This window comes from Paralichthys olivaceus, chromosome 2, assembly GCF_024713975.1.
Source record: "Paralichthys olivaceus isolate ysfri-2021 chromosome 2, ASM2471397v2, whole genome shotgun sequence".
Lineage (NCBI taxonomy): Eukaryota > Metazoa > Chordata > Actinopteri > Pleuronectiformes > Paralichthyidae > Paralichthys > Paralichthys olivaceus.
In genome coordinates, this window is record NC_091094.1 from 11,495,668 (window position 1) to 11,515,286 (window position 19,619).

At 40.7% G+C, this 19,619-nt stretch overlaps 1 protein-coding gene across 11 annotated transcripts in view; it reads left to right on the forward strand.

The window, feature by feature from the left end:
- kaznb (kazrin, periplakin interacting protein b) overlaps positions 1-19,619 on the forward strand; it is a 105,837-nt gene that overhangs the window by 75,343 nt on the left and 10,875 nt on the right. For 8 of the 11 annotated variants that reach the window (XR_011244735.1, XM_069535697.1, XM_069535700.1 and 5 more), the window contains 2 exons: positions 16,458-16,649; positions 18,537-18,673. Coding sequence is in view for 10 of the 11 variants with exons in the window: in XM_069535697.1 (XP_069391798.1) it covers positions 16,458-16,649; positions 18,537-18,673 (329 nt within the window). In the remaining variant the exon portion in view is untranslated. Of the gene's footprint in view, positions 1-3,192; positions 3,452-11,910; positions 12,094-16,457; positions 16,650-18,536; positions 18,674-19,619 lie in introns of those variants that run through there. The other 3 variants (XM_069535709.1, XM_069535747.1, XM_069535716.1) reach the window with 3 other exon arrangements.

Here is a 19,619-nt window from a genome sequence, read left to right on the forward strand (position 1 = left end):
CGTTGCTGCTACAGAGAGCTAGTCTTTATTCAAAGTTTGTCATTATTGAACGTATCCTGTTTCGAAAACACACCAAATTCAATCACTGCACGTCCTCAGGCCCTTAACATTGCAAATACCAACTGTAATACTGATGAGATAAACAGTTCTTGAGATATGTGTTCCATATACAGACAGGCAGAGATTTCTGGAGTTAGTAGATAGATGAGGAACATCAAAATCTTTTTAAATATGGCACGATTAAAAAGTTGTGGGTTAGACCTTTTCACAGCATAAATTAATCTGCAAAGCACGTATGTACAAGAGTAGAAATAATTAGTTGTTGAATTTAATTGAACTTTTGTATGATTTGATTCTAGTAATTAAGACAGTGCCTTAAACTTATAGACTATATAAAGGTTTACAAAAGCTGGTCTATCCACTGTGACGCAGGTCCCCCAAACTTATCCTGCAGCACCGGCCCTGACTTCCTGCCAGAGAAAAACATTTCACTTTGCAATTAGCTTTAAACTGAACAGAGTTTTATTAAAGTTTATAGCGCTAATGTTACAGTTATTACACTGCAGCAAGGTCCCTTCACTGTCATGAGTTTGAGAAATAAAATGTCCTATAGAGGCGGCCGCGTGGCTCAGGATAATAGTCTCGCTCAGTCCCTCGTGTGTAGTAATCAAACTGACCAGGCGGTAATAATACGCACCACAAAAGGTATTGATCATAAAGTCTATTGATCGCATGTGTATTGTTGCTTAATCTATAAGCCCCAAGTCCATTTCTTCTTCTCATCATAAAGATGAGTGTTATTCTCTATTGTAAAGAGTCTGTAGAGTAATAGTTATGCCAATCTTTTCATCCAATCGAGCCACTAGAAGCTGGCAGAGCGCGTTGGGAGGCTATTAGACAAGCCTGATGTTATTATCATCAACAACGGGCAGTGGCAGTGGTGACCTCAGTCACTCATTCTTCTTCTTTCCCTCAGTGTCCATCACTGCTTTCAGTCTCCCTCCTCCTTCTCCCCCTGCTTTTTTCCACCTTCTCTCTTCTTTCCTCTCAAGGCTAGCTAATATTTTAATGCCGCTCCGTCCCTGCTCTCTATCAACGCTCCCCCAGCTCTGATAATGCAGACTGACGGGTCAACCGTCTGCAGCTGAGAGAGGAGAGAAATACAGCGATAGAGAGCACAGGGTAGGAGAAAGTGAGGCTTTTAAGATTTCTCCTGGCTGTAATGTGAGCAAAGCAAATGAATGACACGGTGATACAGGGGAGTTAATCTGAAGAGTGAGGACACTGAGGAGCAGATCATTTCAGACTGAAGAATTGTCGGGATAAAAGCAACACTGTGAATGAGGCTGCTGCATGACCTTGGAATTAAGTAGTCTAAAAAACCCATATTCATATGAAAGCAGCTGTGTGCAGATCGGTTCAATTTAATCAAAGTTGATATGAGATGCAGAAGTCCTTCTGAGAAAAATCTGCACTCGCACTATACCTTCATGATGAGATGTTAATTCTGTCCACTATAGAGGAGTTGTCGTTACGATCTCTTGTCTCGGCTCTGATCTCAGGCAGGATGAGGCTGCCAGTAGTCCTTGAGGTGTCAGCGTGTGACTGACAGATCCATTGCCTCATGTGACAAGTGTCTGGTTAGAACACATCTGATCTTTGAACGCAGCTAAAACGCTGGACGTCAGCCCCTGACAAGCAGGACAAGTGTCACGACTGCTCTGAACTGCTGTCACATCTTTTAAATGCAAGAGTTTTAGGTCAAATTTCTCTTCCACACAAACACACATTATGTTTACACACACCATTTAGTACGCTAGTTGTGTTACTCAGGTGCTCATAAATTAAAGTGTCCATAATAAGTTCATATCCCGTCGAGCTTTACAGGCTGAATTAATTCAGTTTATCTCTTTCCTCAAACCACCGGATTGTACGTCCCTCAGGGTTCAAGGCCCAAAGAGCCCTGAGCTTCAAACTGGACGAGCCTTAACTTTATTACCTTTCAGGTTAGGTTTTTGCCCCTGTCCATTTATTTACTGCTTGACTGTTTGATTGTCAGCAGCATTACGCAAAAACTACGTGACAGATTTCCATGAAACTGGGTGGAAGGATATGACATGGGCCAAAAGAGAACCCATTCAGGTTATGAACAGAAACATGATTCAATTCATACATCATGTCCTGTCTAGCACATGTTCTACCTAAATCCCACCCTATACGCCGGAATTTTGTGGTCATGTCCTTGTTCTCGTGACCCGGACAATCTTCTGCTGCATTTTTCATATGTGAAAGGCAAACTCTGGGAAATGCACAAGCCCTCATTTCTGAAATGTGTGTTATGTGTGTGCATTTTGGTGCAGATCAAAAACAATTTGGATGTAGCAGATTTTTAAAAAAAAATTTGGGGGGGGGGGTATTGTGTATATATTGTTAAGATACACTAATGGAGTTCAAGAATAAATAATAAGATCTAGAAATGAGAATAATAGGTTCCCATTGAATGTTGTAGCAGTGGTTTATATTTATATATATTTAGTTTGAGAACTTTGTGCAAACTAAATTACTGTTGGGTCTGGGCTCTCTGCTCTCTACTGACCATATTTGCACGTGTCCAAGTTTCCGTTGAACATGAGGCTGTTCTGCCATGGACCAGTCCATGGAAAACCACTGGTTAAAGAGAAACATGGCAGAACTCGTGTTAATAATCCAGTTTGTCATGTTTCCTTTATCAAGCATTTTCATTCAGAGTTTATTTTCCTTCTGCTCCTCTGGCCAAGACACACATTCACATTCAGGAAGTGAGTAATATAAACTCTCGTGGGCCACAAAGGCAACGTGAGCTCGGAGGGAGCGCGTCGCTCTCATACAGAGGGGAGTATTGTTCTGTGTTTAGTCTGTGAGTGTAATAATACACTCTGGCTTCTGCTCGCTCATGGCCATCAGGTGGAGTCACAGCTCCACTGTCTCACCTGCTGCTTTACCTGAGGCCTGAGCTGCAGCCTGTTTTCCCTTCCCCCTCCTCCTCGTTTGTGCTCTATCAGTCGGGGAGAAAAGATGAAAAGCTGTAATGTGGGCGTCGGGTGAAAGTTGTCCTAGCTGCTTCTGGGCGTGTCGCTAAACAGGTATACAGAAAGACGGAAAGAAACTGATAATAAGAAAGAGAAAGAGGAGGAAATGTAGCTGAGTGGCTCTTGGGAGAAACAACTTCCTGGTAACCTGTCTGGGTGGAGCCTCAGCAAGAAGGGCTGGGAGCGGCTGTCTGTGGTGGTGTGTTGTGTGTGTTGGTTTGAATGGTGTGTGCACTAGCCTGTACATTAGAGAGGTTGTGTGCTTGCTTTCTTTTTCTTCTTTTTTTACCTGCTATGAGAACTAACACCACAGTTGACAGTGGAGTCGAGTGGAGCCTGTGCCGTGGAGGCCATGAGGTCGGAGAATGAGGACGGGAAGGCCGGTGAGTGACAGAGAGAGGCAGGTAGATAAGGAGACATAGAGAGAGAGAGGAGGGGGGGTTAGTAAGTGAAGACGTTGTTTGTGTGTTGAGAGGGTGGAGGGGTGGGCCATGAAACTGACTTGGGTCAGTGTTGTGTGAGTGAGTAAGTTGACATTGTTGTGTGTAACTGTCCATGTTGAAATTGTCTGAGGAATTTGAGAGTCACAACCAAACCACATGACTGAAACTCCCAATGTTTGTCATAGAAATAATATGTGATACAAACAGTACAGTATTCAGTGCTGGAGAGTATACAACATTTACTTCAAGAACTCTACTTAAGTACAAGTTTAGTATACCTACATCTTAAATACTATGCTGGTTCAAGGTTCAGTGTGTAAGATTTAGGTGAGATTTTATTTTATTTTGCACAAATTGAATACAAAATAATCCTCATGATGTTTTCACTAGTTTGTTTCATCAAAATTATATGAATTGTTGTTTTCTTTATCCTAGAAGGGGCCCTTTATATTGAAATGCTTTATATTTACATTGAGAGGCCACCATGTTTTTAACAGTTGTCCAGATGGGACAAACTTAACACCTTTTGAGTTTTTATGACAACTGAAGGCCTCCATAGGTTCTCAGTCATGTTTGGAAGGGGAGGGGGAGGGGAGGGATTTTCAGCTCTAACATGCAATTTCACCACTAGATAACACTAAATTCTACACACTGTACCTTTAACACCTGTATTGTGCTGATGTGCAGAGGGAACTCTTTGAAAGTACTTCACCACATTTATTTAACAGCTACTGATACCAGGTACTTTACAACTTTTTATAGCGGTGTATAGAATTTGATTTATTGATGACACTATATTTGAATTAGTCCAAATTACTCAAACTAACTACGACTTTGTTCCTTGTTATAATTTCCCCAGAATCGATGTCGATGCAAACACTGCCTCACCAGGTCGATTACATTATATTTACAAAAATATAAATTGAGGGTTATTTTACACAATTTATTTTTATACATCAACTCAGATTTATTTAAATCTGTTCTTTATCCGAGACTTATTTATCGTTACGTTTTGCAGATCAGAACCACATTCTGACCTAGATATGACATGTCCATATGAATAACATGCTAATCTGTTAATCTTCTGTCAGCATTGTATTCTGTGGTTTTTCGGTCAGACAGTGAATAGTATTACAGAATATTATACATCAGTTGCTCAGCAGACATGCTAAAGCTCACATGAGAGAAAATAGCACAGAGGGACAATAATATCTACAAGGCCAGAAATATTATCCAGCAACTGAAGGTGCATTGTGGTTGATTGACGATGCTAAGAGACATGTTTTGTGTTGTTTTTAAGACCAGGGAACAAGAATCTGTCTTTGGGAAATTATCTTTATTCTTTGCCCATATGACATAAACAGGATTTTACATTCATAGTTGTTGTGGTAGTTTTTGATTGAATAGATATATATCTTTATTTCGTTTGACCTCTACTCTGGCTCATGCACTGTGCAAACTGGGGTCACGATGAGATGATGAGCTTGACCAATTGGCTGATGACACCATTACCGTCTGAGAGATGACACGTGGCACAACTTGTATATTCCTTCTCTGTGTGAGCTGATAGAGTAAGAACATCATCTCCACTACTGTTACACTCAGAGATAATGAGCACAAAGCAGGTGTTTGTTGCTGTAAGTTTAAACTCATCAGTGAGACTTTTATAATTTATAATCTAATAACTTCATTAGCAGCTCCAGCTACATGCAGCTTGTTGGATTATTCTGCTACAGAACATGAGGGATGTCATGTATCAAATCTTGTATATTCCCAGTTCTCTGCTGACTTGGTTCTGCTGTTTCAAACATATCAGTTCAGTTCACACTACAGATTCAAAAGAAAACAACAACCTGTGGCATTTTGTTCTGCAGTGGTCTCTTACACGTTGGGCGACATTGAGGACAACACCTCTGATCACTCGTTATAGATATTGAGGCTCTGTTCCAGTGTCTGCCCATATGGGATCATAGCTTGGATCTTCTCAGTTGTTCATTGATTTTCAATTTATCAATGGTCATGAAATGTACTTGCACACAATTGGATAGACCTACAACCAATTAGAGCATCGGAATATGCAAAGTTAGCTTTACTTTTTCAAAGAGTAAGGAAATCTGCCTTCAAGCACCTTTTAAAGCTATCTAGTAAGACTTTTAAATCTTTGCTGCATAATCACATTGTTAAAACCTGATGTTTCCCCTGTAACTGCAGTCTTTATGCTAATCTAAGCCAAGCTAAGCTAAACTTGCTCCAGTGATATATTTACTTAAAAATGTGTATCAACCTCCTCACCTAACTTTTGACGAGAAAGTGAACTTGTAAAGGTCAAACTATTTATTTTAAAAAACTACATTAAGTTTAAAATGTCAGCCTCACACAGTGGTGTCCACAGAACGTCTCCTCATAGTACATTTCTCTGCATAGAGCCGAGCAGGGGACATTGGCTGAAATGAGAGATAGAGCCGCTATATCTTCATGTGTGATCACCATCAGTGACTAAACAAGGATATCCACCGATCATATGCTCCCATCAGCTCATTTTCACTACATTAATTAGATCTGTTTTCTGGTCATTGCCTCCATGTCAACCTGGTGAATTTGCTCAATGTCTGGCTAATTCATGTCGCGCATATTTAACCCACGCACAGTGAATGAAACTGCTGTCAAGGCAGAGTTAGGGTATGTTTTTCAAAATGCAGACCTTGACGTAGTGTTAGAAAAAGCCTCATCCAAGTTCCAGTGGCACATCCTTGGCAGCGAGCCTAACCTGCTCATAATGAAAGTGTGAATCAATTACAGCTTTCTGCACTTGGCATCCTTGCACTGACCTTACTTGTAATATAAACCCATGGGCAATTAATTACTGAAAGCTGTTCCCAATAGATACTGTTTACTCAAAGATACTCATAGATATACTGTCCTTGCATACCTACGTAAACAGAATTGAGCATTTATACAAGCAACGTGCAGGACCTGGTGTTTGCTGCAACTATTTTGATCTGCCCCAGTGACCCAAGCACGTATACTCCAACCATATTAGCATGTTATTTGTGTTCAAGTACATTTTTCAGAGGAAAAAATTATAAATGATCAACATCCATATTCAAATTGTATAGATGTGCTGACAAAGACAGTTTTACTTCGCTGCTGATACAGATGAATTACCATTAAGTGGTGAATACTCTGGTCAGGTAGCTGTGAGAGCCAGCAATATGCATTATTTAAGTCAATGTGTATCATAGAGAGGCAGCGTGATACCCTGAGTGGGAAACGGACCTGACCCCAACACACAGGGGCCTTTTCAGGATGCAGGAAGTGCAGTGTTAAGAGTCTCATGTTGTCGAGCTGTCAGGAATGAGGATTTTGAGGTGTATGAGAAACAGTGAGGCCTGTCACTGCTATTTGTAAAGCATGACAAATTTAAATCTTTGCAGCCCACACAAGTCCAAACCACCTCTGCTCCTGTATTACACAGGCTCCTCCTGTTCTGAGTACAAATTAACAATAAAGATGCTAAACATAGTCCTACCCTCGATTTAAAAACGCTGCTAATCGCTGCAGCCTTCCTGTGCCACCCACCTGACCTCCCTGTGATGTGAGACTCTGCAGAAGCCTCCGACAGGATGAATGTGTTTATTTGTGAATCCTCTCATTCTGAGGCTTTTCTCCCTCTTTCTATCCTTTGTGTCTTTCTGTCAGATTTGGGTTTGGAGTTCATTTGATGCTATTCTTTCATAAATCCTGTTGTTTTGAGTTGTCAACAAGATGTTTATTTTAGGGGAAACTCCAAAAAGAGGTTTTTCCAATATGTAGTTTTATGAGGATCCATTTTATAGATTCTCTTCTAGAGCCATTCTAGCAACCCTGCAATGCTGTGCTGAGGCACAATGCTGCTTTACGCGAAATGCTAATGCTAGCATGTCAATGACAATGCTGACATTAATGTGGTCAGATTTCATGATAACCCACTCAACAGTTTTCCAGACTCTCTCAATGTAGATTTAAAGGAAATTTGAGAGGATCACCATCGATATAGGCACCAATTTTGGTTGGTGCTTTAAACAGTTGAATGGCCGACTCCCACACCCAGAATAAAACTTTTACAAAAACCATAGCTGACAGGAGTTTTTGCCATACATTTAAAGCATACATACAAGTCCACATGCTAAAATACAACTATAAACACATAGACCCACACTACTATTAAATATTGAAATTATTATTTTTTCCTTCAGGAAAGTGTCTCTCCAGAGCGATGCTCTGATTGCTGGCTAGTGTTTGAAGCAGGGTACTTCAATTGATCCAATCTAGCATAAACAGTAAAGTTTGAAATCAGAACAATTTTGTTAGCACACGTGGCCTCCTCTCTGGGTGCTCAAACCCTGGAAGCCCCAGTTGGCGTCTATGATCATCACCATATCATTAATATTCACCATCTGTGAACCATGAACGTCTGCACAGAATTTTATGACAATCCACCCAGACATGTACATTCCTTAGAGCTGTGCCGCTAGCGGTGCTGCAAACAGAGGATATGATAGGAGACATAAGAGCCTACTTTGAAACTGAGGGTTTTTGCTGACACCTGTTAAACACATCCTCTCATGTGCAGTTCATTTTCTTGAGACAGACATGACATCTGAAGGGAAAGACCCTACAGCAACAGAGATTATTAATCAGGCTTATTGCACACTCCTCGATACATTACTTACATGGGTTATTTCAGACCAGCCACTCTCTATTTTTACCACCTGTCAAGGCCACTGTGTTACCTGCATGATGTGTTTAATCAGGAGCTGAAGCAGACTGCTGTCTTCTCCCAGGACAATATCAACTGATCTTTATACTGTAATTAGTCATTAATTATTCATTAGAGCCCAGAGCTGCAGCAGACATATGCTCCTCTCATAAAACAGTGTAGAAAAAACAGACAACATACACATGTACGCACACAAATCAAATCATCCAGCTGCAACAAGGGACAACACTGCACTGCTTCAACTAATATAATCTCAACTATGTGCTCAAAACTGACTAGATAAAATAACATATATGATCCCAAAGCTCATTTGATAAAACTTATGATTCTTCTCCACGTCTGGGGTTCATTTCCCAAACTCTGCTGTAGTTTTGTCATCAGTTTCACAAACACAACATTGATCATCTGTATGTTAATCAATTATTCGAACAATCATGCAAAATTGTAATATTCCTCTGTTGGATCTAATGGGCAATAGAAGAAGATTATCTTTAAAGCTTACAATGGAATTTGAGTCTTTATTGGAGTTGTTGCTGTATTTTCAATTTTCTGTCTTTAATATTGATTTCATGGTGCAGGACTGAATGTAAAAAGCTGAGTTTAACATTGTGTTTCTTTGGGGTTTTGATTATGATTCTCTGGTCATGACTTTGTATTACTTTGTATGAAAGGATAATGTACATTGTATCATAGAGGTGAAGGAATTATTTTTGGTTGCGGTACTGTTTAGCTCACATGCACTGAGACACAGGGCCTGCTCACTCGCCCTCAGGGATACTCACAGTTTGAGTCAACACAATCACCTGCATTGCAGCGCCACTCTTACATAATGTTTTCCATTTCACATGAGCAGGACACTTTCCTGGGGAACTAGTTTTTGATGTTTTCGCTGGTTAATTCTGGGAGAAGTTGATCAAGAAGAGCAGCATTTGAAAGAAAAGCTCATTGTGAGACATTTTAAAGACTTTTCCCGGTTGTTTAAAGCAGCTTTGCTCCTATCAGTGAGTTACAGAAAAAGCTTTTGTTTTTTTACACTCTGAGTGTCCCTACTGAACATTTGTCGTACTGCTTATGACGCAAATAAAGGATGGTGCATATAAAGAATCTTTGATAAGGGTGTCCTCATGTTAACTGATATAATTATCTGCTGCAGAGGAATCTGTCTGAGAAACACGCCTTAAGACGGTGTTGCTTTGCTTTAAAGTCTTGCTTTAGCTGAACCCCCTGTAATCCTACATCAGAGCATCCCCCAGCACTTTCTGCAGAGAGCCATGACTGTGCTTTTGCTTCAATTCCCCACCCACCTTATTGATAATGTATTGTGGCTGTGCACCAAACCAGCAGGAAGAGAAGAAGAAAGCAATGAAAGATCAGCTGGAGCAACCTAACCAAGCTTTATGTCTGAATCATTGTTGAAACTGACAGTTAACAGTCAATCCAGTAATGTACTGCATACTGATAATGATAACAATCAACTTTACCTTTTACAAGGTCAGTGCTGTTACAAGAAAGGAGAAACCTTTGAGCAAATTCTTAAAGCTCTTGTTTCCAACAACCATGTTTTCATTGTTTTCATCAGCCTCATGAATTTCCAGGAAGAGGCTTCAAACATTCAAACATTTTTTGACAGCAGTAAGGGCACACTTGTTTTTTTTCTGCTCTTGACTCCTCCAGTGTCCAACAAGACAATGTGAAAGCCCCTACAAGGACTTTTCAGCTGGTTATGAAACAGTCTTTTTTTAAATATTGCTGCTTTTTTTAACCAACAACAGCAAATGAGACAATCAGGGAGAATTTGGCTTTTTCTGTAAACAATTCTCAATGTCTGTCCCTGGGACGGATTACCCGCAAGGTCAAAGCAACGATTTACGGCAGTTAGGCTGGCAAAAGCCGATGTTTAGGTGGGGGGAGAGGAAACAGAATTCGACTGTGCTAAACATTGAGCTAAAGGCTAACCCCTACAGACCAGCAAGTCTGTACCATGCCAACTCCACGTCTCTTAAAAACAAGATGGATGAGATCTTAATGAGCATCACGATATTACCTATGCAACCTGCAAACATCTGTGTGTTATGGTGTGGTTTGATATTCCAGACAACTTTAAGACCCCAAAACATTGTGTGACTTGGAATTGTCTCAGGTGGGATGTTCTATTGGCCGACAATAAGAGGAGGGGGGAGTATGGATTTCGCAAATCTGTATTAATGTATTTAATACTCAGTGGTTATGTTAAATCAGTTCTAATAATGTTGGAAGATTGTCTTTACTCACAAAAGAGTTCATATTTGATGTATCTTTATTTTTATATGAATATGTGGAGTATTGGAACTTTGAACCCCACCCTTGTCGTGATTTGCTACGTGCACTCAGGTGTGTTTGCATTTAGAGAAAAGACACATTGGTCTATTAAGAGGATGTAAACTGATGTGGTCCTTGTTTCAGGTTATATTATTACAGTGAAAACAATCTCAAGAGAGCTGTGGTGTAGCATTGTTTTCTTGGTGTCTTTTGTTTCACTCCTTCCAAAACAAATGCACATGCTGTCTGGACCGAGGTTTTCGCGACAGGTGGCAGTGGAAACACCAAAGCTTTTGTCCACAGAGGCGTCAAAATCAACGAAAAAGAAAAGTTCCTAAGAGCTTTAATATACAGTAATTATGTTGTTCCCAGGAGTCGCCTGTTAGAACAAGAGGACGGTTATGACAGCACTGCATGTCTACATCCTGTAGGGAAGATGTAAAATAATGTATGACCTTGTTATCTAACTATCAGTTACTACACCTGAGAGATGAGAGAAGGGGGAGCGGGCAGCGTCGACGCCTCCGGCTTTGTCTTGGACAGAAATAGCTGAACGGAACGACGGCACAAAATAAAATTACACAGATTTGAGTTGTCAGGGAGACTGAGGTGGGAAAGTGACAATCGTGCACATCGTCAGTCCCCGGGGCAGAACAGTTGGCTGCTGTCACTGCAGACATTTCTGACACCCTTCTCAGTCCTAACATATCATTTTCATGGCTTTTGCTTTCAGGTTGACTTTGGTCCATTGAAACTGTGGTTTTCATTATGTATGCAGGAGAGTGGTTCTGAAGGTAAGTTACAGGCCATTTCACCCAAATTATAAAACAAACAGTGGTATCTGTAGCCATGTAGTTTTATGATGTCTGTCCCTGACATTCCTGACATTTGTGCCTCTCACAGCATTAAAGGAATAATTTAAAACAAACGGTCCACAGACCTCATTGCCAAGTTTTTATTGGAATGACTTTCTGTTTCCTTATTAAATGAAGTGGTCCCTATAAAAACTGTTGTCACTGAGGTCTGTGAACTATCCAGAGTGGACATTGTTTATGAAATAGTCACTTACATTACGATCATCAGGCAGATGCTTTTGTCCAAACATTACTTACAGTGCATTTAGACAACATAGAAGGAAGAGGGAGATATCATCCAAACTAGGGGCTGTATTATTTTAATGACTTATTTTTAAATGATGTATTTGTAAGATATCAGTCGATGTTACTAAGAGATTTTGAGATGTTGCCTGAAAGTTGGGTTTTAAGCCCATGATGTCAAACTGGCCAGTGTCTCTGCTTCTGTCAGTGTGCAGGTTATTTCAGAGCCGTGGAGAAGAGCCTTGACACATGTCCTTTGAGTGATGGGAAAGCTAAATGTCCCCAAGGCTGAGGAGCACAATGGTCCAGCTGAGGTGTAGAGTCTGGTTCAGGGTTATGATGGAGGTGCTGTTTACTTCACTGTCCTGAAGGCCAGCACCAGAGATTTGAACTTGGTGAGAGCAGTGACAGTGGTGAACAGAGAAAAGGTGAGGTTTGGGAAAACTTGGGGAGGTTGAATACAAGATAAGCAGCTTTTCTGTTTCATATGATTGTAGAAGGAAATATTTAGGGGGCATGGGACATTTGGTGCAGCATTTGAGCTGTCCCTGCACAGCAAGATGGTTTCTGGATTAAAATCCTGGTTTGGCTTAGTCTCTCTCTATGCAAGGAGTTTGCATGTTCTCTTGTTCTCGTGGATTTTCCCTGGGCACTCCAGCTGCCTCCCACACAATCCACAAACATGCAGATTATGGTTGTGTTAACTGTAGACTATTTATTGACCATAGGTGTAAATGTGAATGTGAATGGTTGTTTGTTCCTGTATGGTAGGATGTTGCATGCCTGTGTGCCCCAATGTCAGCTGGGATTGGCCCTGACCCCCACGCAACCCTCGAGGGATAAATGGTATATAATATGATGGATGGATAGATATTTTTGAGGTTAGCAAAGAACATGACATTTTAATATGTCCATTTAGACTAAATGGCAAATGAATAATTTAAGAATCAATAATATTAATAGTCATTAGGTACATCACTAAATCTTTCCAATGCTTTAGCAGCTATAGCTCTTTTTTATTGGGTTGTGGAAAAAATATAAAAACTTGGCCAAAAACAATCTGCATGCTTTTTTTTGGTAATTTTCATTGACTGACACTTTCACTATATCTAAGCTGAACTAAATCAAGATTTACCTTAAAAAGCCTTAATTATGAGGCAGCAGGCTACAATTTGGTTGAGTTTAGGTCAACCCTGTTCTGAAAAGCTTTCCAGGACTTTGTCAGTTCACTTTCTGTGAAACCAATCTCAATGATCAAAACTGACGTGCTGAGAATAGTTATAGTAAAAAACTACTTTTAAATTCTGACAGGTTTTTGCAATGAGAGAAATAACTTTAAATAAAGCTCAGAATTCAAACACAGCTCATATTAAGCATATTTGATCATTCAAGTGTATAAATGGGGCCTTTTTAATCCTTCATATGGTCCAGAGGAGACAAGTTCAGCTCCTTGACCACAAATCTCACACATTACCAGGCCTAACTTAACCTGCAAGCAGAGAACTGAGCCTCTGCTTTCTCTCAAACCTAATCATCAGTGTGTGTGTGTGTGTGTGTGTGTGTGTGTGTGTGTGTGTGTGTGTGTTTTGACCTGGTCCTGTCTGGCTTTGATGGACACTCTAATGGGAGCCTTGGACGAGCAGTTAATTGAATGGGCCACTGCTGAGGAGGAGGATTGCGGTGCTCTCCTTGTGTGGGTGGACTCTAATAGCTTGGCCAGGCTCGCTGCACAGCCACTCAAGGTTTAGAGCTGAGAGAACGTGTTGGGTTTATATGACTCCTGTCAATTCAAATCGCCTTTTGTAGATTCCATGAAACAGTGTGTGTGGAGGTTAATTATCCACAGTACAGGAGGACGTCTTGTGTCTGTCAGTTCTCTTGAAGCTGCTCAAATTCAGACCAGTGGGCAGTGAAGCAGCTTTTCTATCTGTGTCCCTTCACACGTTTCTAAGATGTGAAATGAGAACATGGTCAGAGAAGATTGGGAGATCGTGTGAGGATTTCTTCACTGTGATTTCCCCTCCAGAAAACCAGAGAGAGATACATGACTGTTTGTGTGTTACTATGTGATGATACATAACAATAAGCTGCTGAATATTTTGTGTAGCTAAAGACGTTTTCAGGCATGAACTCTGGAAAATGGGATATTGGGTCTGGACATTTTCTGGTGTCTTTTACATATGAAGAACATATAAAGTAGTAGAGGAGTAGAACATACAGTTCCCGTTATCTTTCCATGTTGACATCTTGGTGGGTGTCTTTTACGTGAAGGGCGCTTCTATATCATCGTGAGATATTTGAATTCCTTTTTTGCTAAAAATGTCATCAACACACCCATTTGCTCTCTGTGAATTTTTCTGGATATTTCCTTTCTGTATTCTCAAATGGGTTCCCTCAGACACTTTCCAGAAATTTTACAAGGGGCCTGGCAGAAAAAGTTTTGGAAATGTTGGGAGCAACTCACTTGGACATTTGTGTTCTCACATACAGCACCTCTGTAAGAATTCCAGGAAAACATAAGAATTACTCATTTACTAAACACTGCTGCCGCTAAAACCAGGAGAAAGTTTGACTGTCACTTCCCAGCAAGTGCAGCTGATGACTTAAACGGCCTGTTTGGAGTTGGAGATGAAGCCGAGCACAACAAAGCCCTTCAAAAACGCACACTTCTGTCCAGCAGCATCAAATGCAGCAGCTGAGCTCCCTGTGACAAATATAGGAGAGCCTATAGGTAAACACATGAATAAGCGGATTTAGGTTGCAAGAAGGCAGTGAAAGATTTCTCTCTCAGGGAAATAAACTCTTTTTGTCACATGCAACGCAGAGCTTCCACGTGTTTCTGCAGTCCTGAGTCGACAGAGACCGATGGACTGTCCCTTCGTCTCTTATCGGAGCTTCTGCAGCCCCAAACGTCTGGCTGCAAGCCTGCTGAGACCTTCTGTCTCCTTCTCTCTGAGACACACGTGCACGCACACAGACACACACACACACACACACACACACACACACACACACACACACACACACACACAATGTACTTCCTCACACTTACATTTTACATAGTTTACATGAGTAGTATAGGAATCTGCATACAAATATGGATGCCGCTACAGCTGTGGCCCGAGGCTTTATATTTATATGTTGTCCCTCCGTGACATTCTGGTGGACCTGATATCTCAACACCTGGAGGGGGCATCTTAAAATCTAGCAGAAATGGACTCAAGGATAAAAAATTTCAATTATGGGGATTAAAGGTCACTGTGACTTCACAATAAAATACCATATTTCTTGTTTGGTCTGATCCTGAATTAGTGACCCTAATCTTTGGTGCCCACGTTGAAACTAACTCTTATTACCAGCACATATATTTCATGAGTCTGGTCAAACATGATAACAAATTTTGGTATTGTCGGCCTCAGACAATGATTCCTACACGCTCGAGTGATACCTCAGTCTGAATATTGTCTACAGCAAAACATTTGGTATAATTTGCCAGTTATTTATGTGAGACTATCTTCTGGCCAGTTATTACATTTACGTCCCCATGGCTACTATGAGAACTAATTTTGGACATCAGTTTTTATCTTTCCAACAGTTTTCTCCTTTTTGCACTTAACATTACAGCTTCCAGCTGCTACCAAAGCTGAACACTATTATCATTGTTATCTATCATAAAAGCCACACATGCAGGCACTCACAGATTTTTACAAGCATTCAAGTTTCGAAGTGCAATTAGATTTTCATAATTGCTTCATCTGTCAAATGTTTTTTAAAGTGAATTTAACCAATTTGTTCGTCCATAAAATGCCACAATGCAGCGGGAAACACTCGTTACCAGCTCCCAGCGTCTTTGTCTCCAAATTGTTCACTTTCTCAGAAAAACAATCATGTTTCATACACACACACAGACAGAACTAGTACATATCTATAAATTAACTAGCACAGGTAATATTCCACCTCTTCTGGGCTTTCTCCAGATAACTGGTTCATTTTTAAGGTCTCATTACCTCAACAGTACAATTTACACTTTTTTCATCAGGAGTTGCAGACTTTAAAGTTTTGACTGCTCGTATTCATCCCTGCTCTAATGAAAAAAGTGCATCCATCTGTAACAGACCTTCTACCTTTATGTGTGCTATATAAATCATTATGACATATTGTTCCGGTGTCGTTGCCATGGATTTCCCTGACTGGACTAAAAACCGAAACTCCTCTCACCCTTTTCATTTTCTCTGTCCTCTGTCGGGGCAACGTGTCGACCAGCTCCTGTTCATTAGTTCACACTTGAGTTCACTGTGTCCTCTCCTTCGTTCCCTGCTCCTGTTTGCTCACCTGCTTTTTCCCCCTGAGGCTCGGGAGGCGTTTCAGAGCAGATAGAAAACACAGCACAGAGGAGTGCGGCTCCAGTGTTGTGTTGCTGATATTTTATTAAGTCTTATCAGGCCACTGTCTCTCACTTACCCACTACCTTCTCCCCGGTTCCAGACCTGAGAATGTCATTCAGCCTTTATCTAAATTTACACAACACCTGCAGCCACGTGAGGGGGAGCTGTGAGTCTTGTGGGGGTTTGACGTGTAGCTTATGTTTTTAAAATATGCAGCTTAATCTAACCCATCCTCTTTAATTCCAGCAGTTTGATTTTACTTCCTCCCTAACCAGCTGCTTGCCAATCTCCATTTTACATACTTTTTCATATTATCTGATTTTAATCCTCTTGTCGTTTTGCCTTCTACATTCCTCCTCTGCCACATACTTCAAATTCCCCAACTCTCTTCTCTCTTTCTCCCTCAGTGTTGTTGCGGGAGGAGGTAGCCCAGCTTCAAGAGGAGGTCCACCTGCTCAGGCAAATGAAGGACATGTTGAGTAAGGACCTGGAGGACACACAGGGCGGCTGCTCCTCTAATCTGCTCTCAGCCACCGAGCTCCGAGTGCAGCTGGGTGACAAGGAGCAGGAGCTGGACCGTGCCAAAGAGGCCTTACAAGGTCAGGGGAAAACAGCGGTGGAGGAAGTACTCACACAATTTACCTCAGTAAAATACAAATACATAGACAAAAATGTACTCAAGTAAAAGTAAAAGTGCAACTTTAACTTTTCTACTCTAGTAAAGGTAAAGGCTTTTAAATATATTGAAAGTATCAAAAATAAAGTATGTTTCGAGAGTAGCCTATTCCCTCTTGCAACAGTCACAGAGCCTCCTCTGAATCCATTTCAGGTGTTTCTTCACTGGTGAGTGCTGCTGCGACAGGAAGCGGAGTCTAACGTTACCTGTCCTAGCTCTTTGTAAAAAACCGAGTGGAGTAAAATACATTCTGATATATGTTGTGGAGTAAAAGTGAACAGTATCCGAACGTAAATCTACTCCACTAGAATACATATACATGAAAAATGTGTTTAAGTACGGTAACAAAGTAAATGTATTGAGTTATATCCCACCAGTGGTCAGGCATCTGGTTGCCTCACGTCAGCACCACACTCCCTTCTTTCCAGCAGCTGAGTGTAACTTGTGTGAATATAAATCACGCAGGAAATTGTTGGAGCTGAATTAAATCTACTATAACTCAGTTTTTGTGCATCATTAAAAGTGCATCTGAGTAAAAGTTGGTGTGGACCGCAGTAAATTTTTATGTGAATAAATATAGTAACTCAAATTAAACAGCATAATTATCCGCACCAAAATCATATGACATCATTGTAGATATTCAGAGTTTTGGTTTAAATCCAAATGTCATTAGCTCCCTTTTACCCTGAAATCCAGGTTCGGGGTTCACCTCTGACGAGCTGATGTAACTCAGTTTTGTCAAAGGTGTGAAACATGTGCTCAAGGAGGTTTAGTGAGGGGAGACGTTAGGCAGAGTTTACATGCAAGTGTTTCGACATTGTGCCGTCTCAGAAATGGGCGTCGCCCCTGACAAGCTGCCAAGCAAATTCCAGATCCGCCTCATTTTAATTAACATCCATCACTCACAGATACAGAAACTTAGTGTGGAATATTAATGTGGTATATTTGGACTGGAATGTGCTGCTGATTGGGTAATATTGGTTTGTTTCATGTTATGTGTGAAAACTAATTAAGCTGTTATGCAATCCAACAGTTGGGAGAGGAGTAAAAAAAATGTCAGTGTCCTGCATTGATTTAGGGGAAACTGAAAACTGCGTGTTGAGTTGAGTTTAACTCCACTGTTTCCTCGCATGCTTCTCTCCTGTGCTTGGAGATTTACAGGTGTTCAACTGCCAGCTTGTAAACTGCTCCGTGCAACTGCTGCAAAACAGGTTTGAATGTGTATAACATGAAGACTCTGGATGTTGACAGCAGGAAACGCTTGTTGAGTGACATATGTGTGCAGCTATGAAAAGTACAGGGGCCAGACACGTCTCTTCCTCCTCAGCTCAAACTCTCAGGAGAGCGCCGGAGTTATTTTTTTTTTTCATCTGCACAGAACCCCAATGGTTGCATCATCGCCGTTGAGGTTTCTCTGGGAGAGAGTGAAGTTGAAAGAGATCAGATCCAATCTGTCTCGTCACGGATGAGCCATCAGAGTGTGCACATGCCGACTGAAACAGTTTCATGTGTGAAGGAATAAGTGGCACTTATCTTTTGAGATGATTACATCATTTTCTTCAGGCCATTTCTGTGTGAACAGAAAAAAAACAACACACCACCACCACCAGCTGCTGCTGCTCATTAACAGAAGGCACAGTGTCACCTAGTGGCTCGCTGCTGCAACTATATCGCTTTATGTCTGAGTGGTCCACATCAAACTCTTACTCACTTGTTGGTTTGATTGTGTCGTGTTCGTCAGTGAAATCCTCTGTTAAAATGCTCCTTCATACGCACGTGCATGTGGTGAAAGTGTGTGTTTGTGTTGCAGCTATGAAAGCTGACCGTAAGCGTCTAAAAGGGGAGAAGGCAGACTTGGTGAGTCAGATGCAGCAGCTGTACACAACACTGGAGAGCAGAGAGGAGCAGCTACGAGAATTCATTCGCAACTATGACCAGCACCGAAAGGTAACACACACCCCCTCAGCCGGCTCATGTTTCCAACAATATTCAAACCCAGAGACATTTTCAGTTTCATTTTGGACGCCTTTATTTTTTGCGCCATATTTCCTTAACCTTTGGATTGGTCCGTCTCTGCTTTAAATTCCGGAGCAAACGGTTTGTGACGAAGGAAAAACACACTGATAAACATTTAGCCAGTCAGCTCCTTCCACTGTTCGTGTTGTTCACCAGTGGTGGATCATGTTTATTCTTCCCTTTTTGCTGTGTAACATAAATTAGACTTTCACACATTATCTCATCTATGAACATGACACGTCAGTTAAAAGTCAAAAACTCCCATGATCCCAAGCTGCTCCACCACATCATCAAACTGGGTGTTTTGTTATTGTTATGATGGAAAAACTTTGAGGCCAAAAGTTTTTCATTTAAGAAAGGAATTGAGCTATTTAGATTAAAATTCATCAATTGTATTGTTGAACTTTTTGAATTTATTTGAACAAACTTAATTGATTTGTTTAAGTTTGTGAACAATTAAAGGTTTTAGTGTCCAGGAGAAAAGTTATAATTACTGACAAATACTTTTTGATAAACGTTTTGCTATAAACTTTTTATTATAAAATATCTTAGCCATCTTTAGTCATGACACATTCATTATCCAAAGTGATACTGGCAGATATATGATCATGTCTCTGTGTGTTTGGTGTGAAACTGAATTAATACGATTTATATGATTTTAAACTTTTTAAGTCAAAATACTAAATATTTGTATTGTAAAGTTTTGATAACCCTGCTCAGTAAAGCTTTCTGAGACTTTGTCAGTTTATTTGCTGTGAAGATGCCTCATTAGAAACAAATTGTTTAACGATTGGAACCGATCAAAAGCAAGTCCAGTGTGGACGTGCTGAGAATAGTGAATCAGAAACTACTTTTGAAATGTGATGGGTTTTTGCAA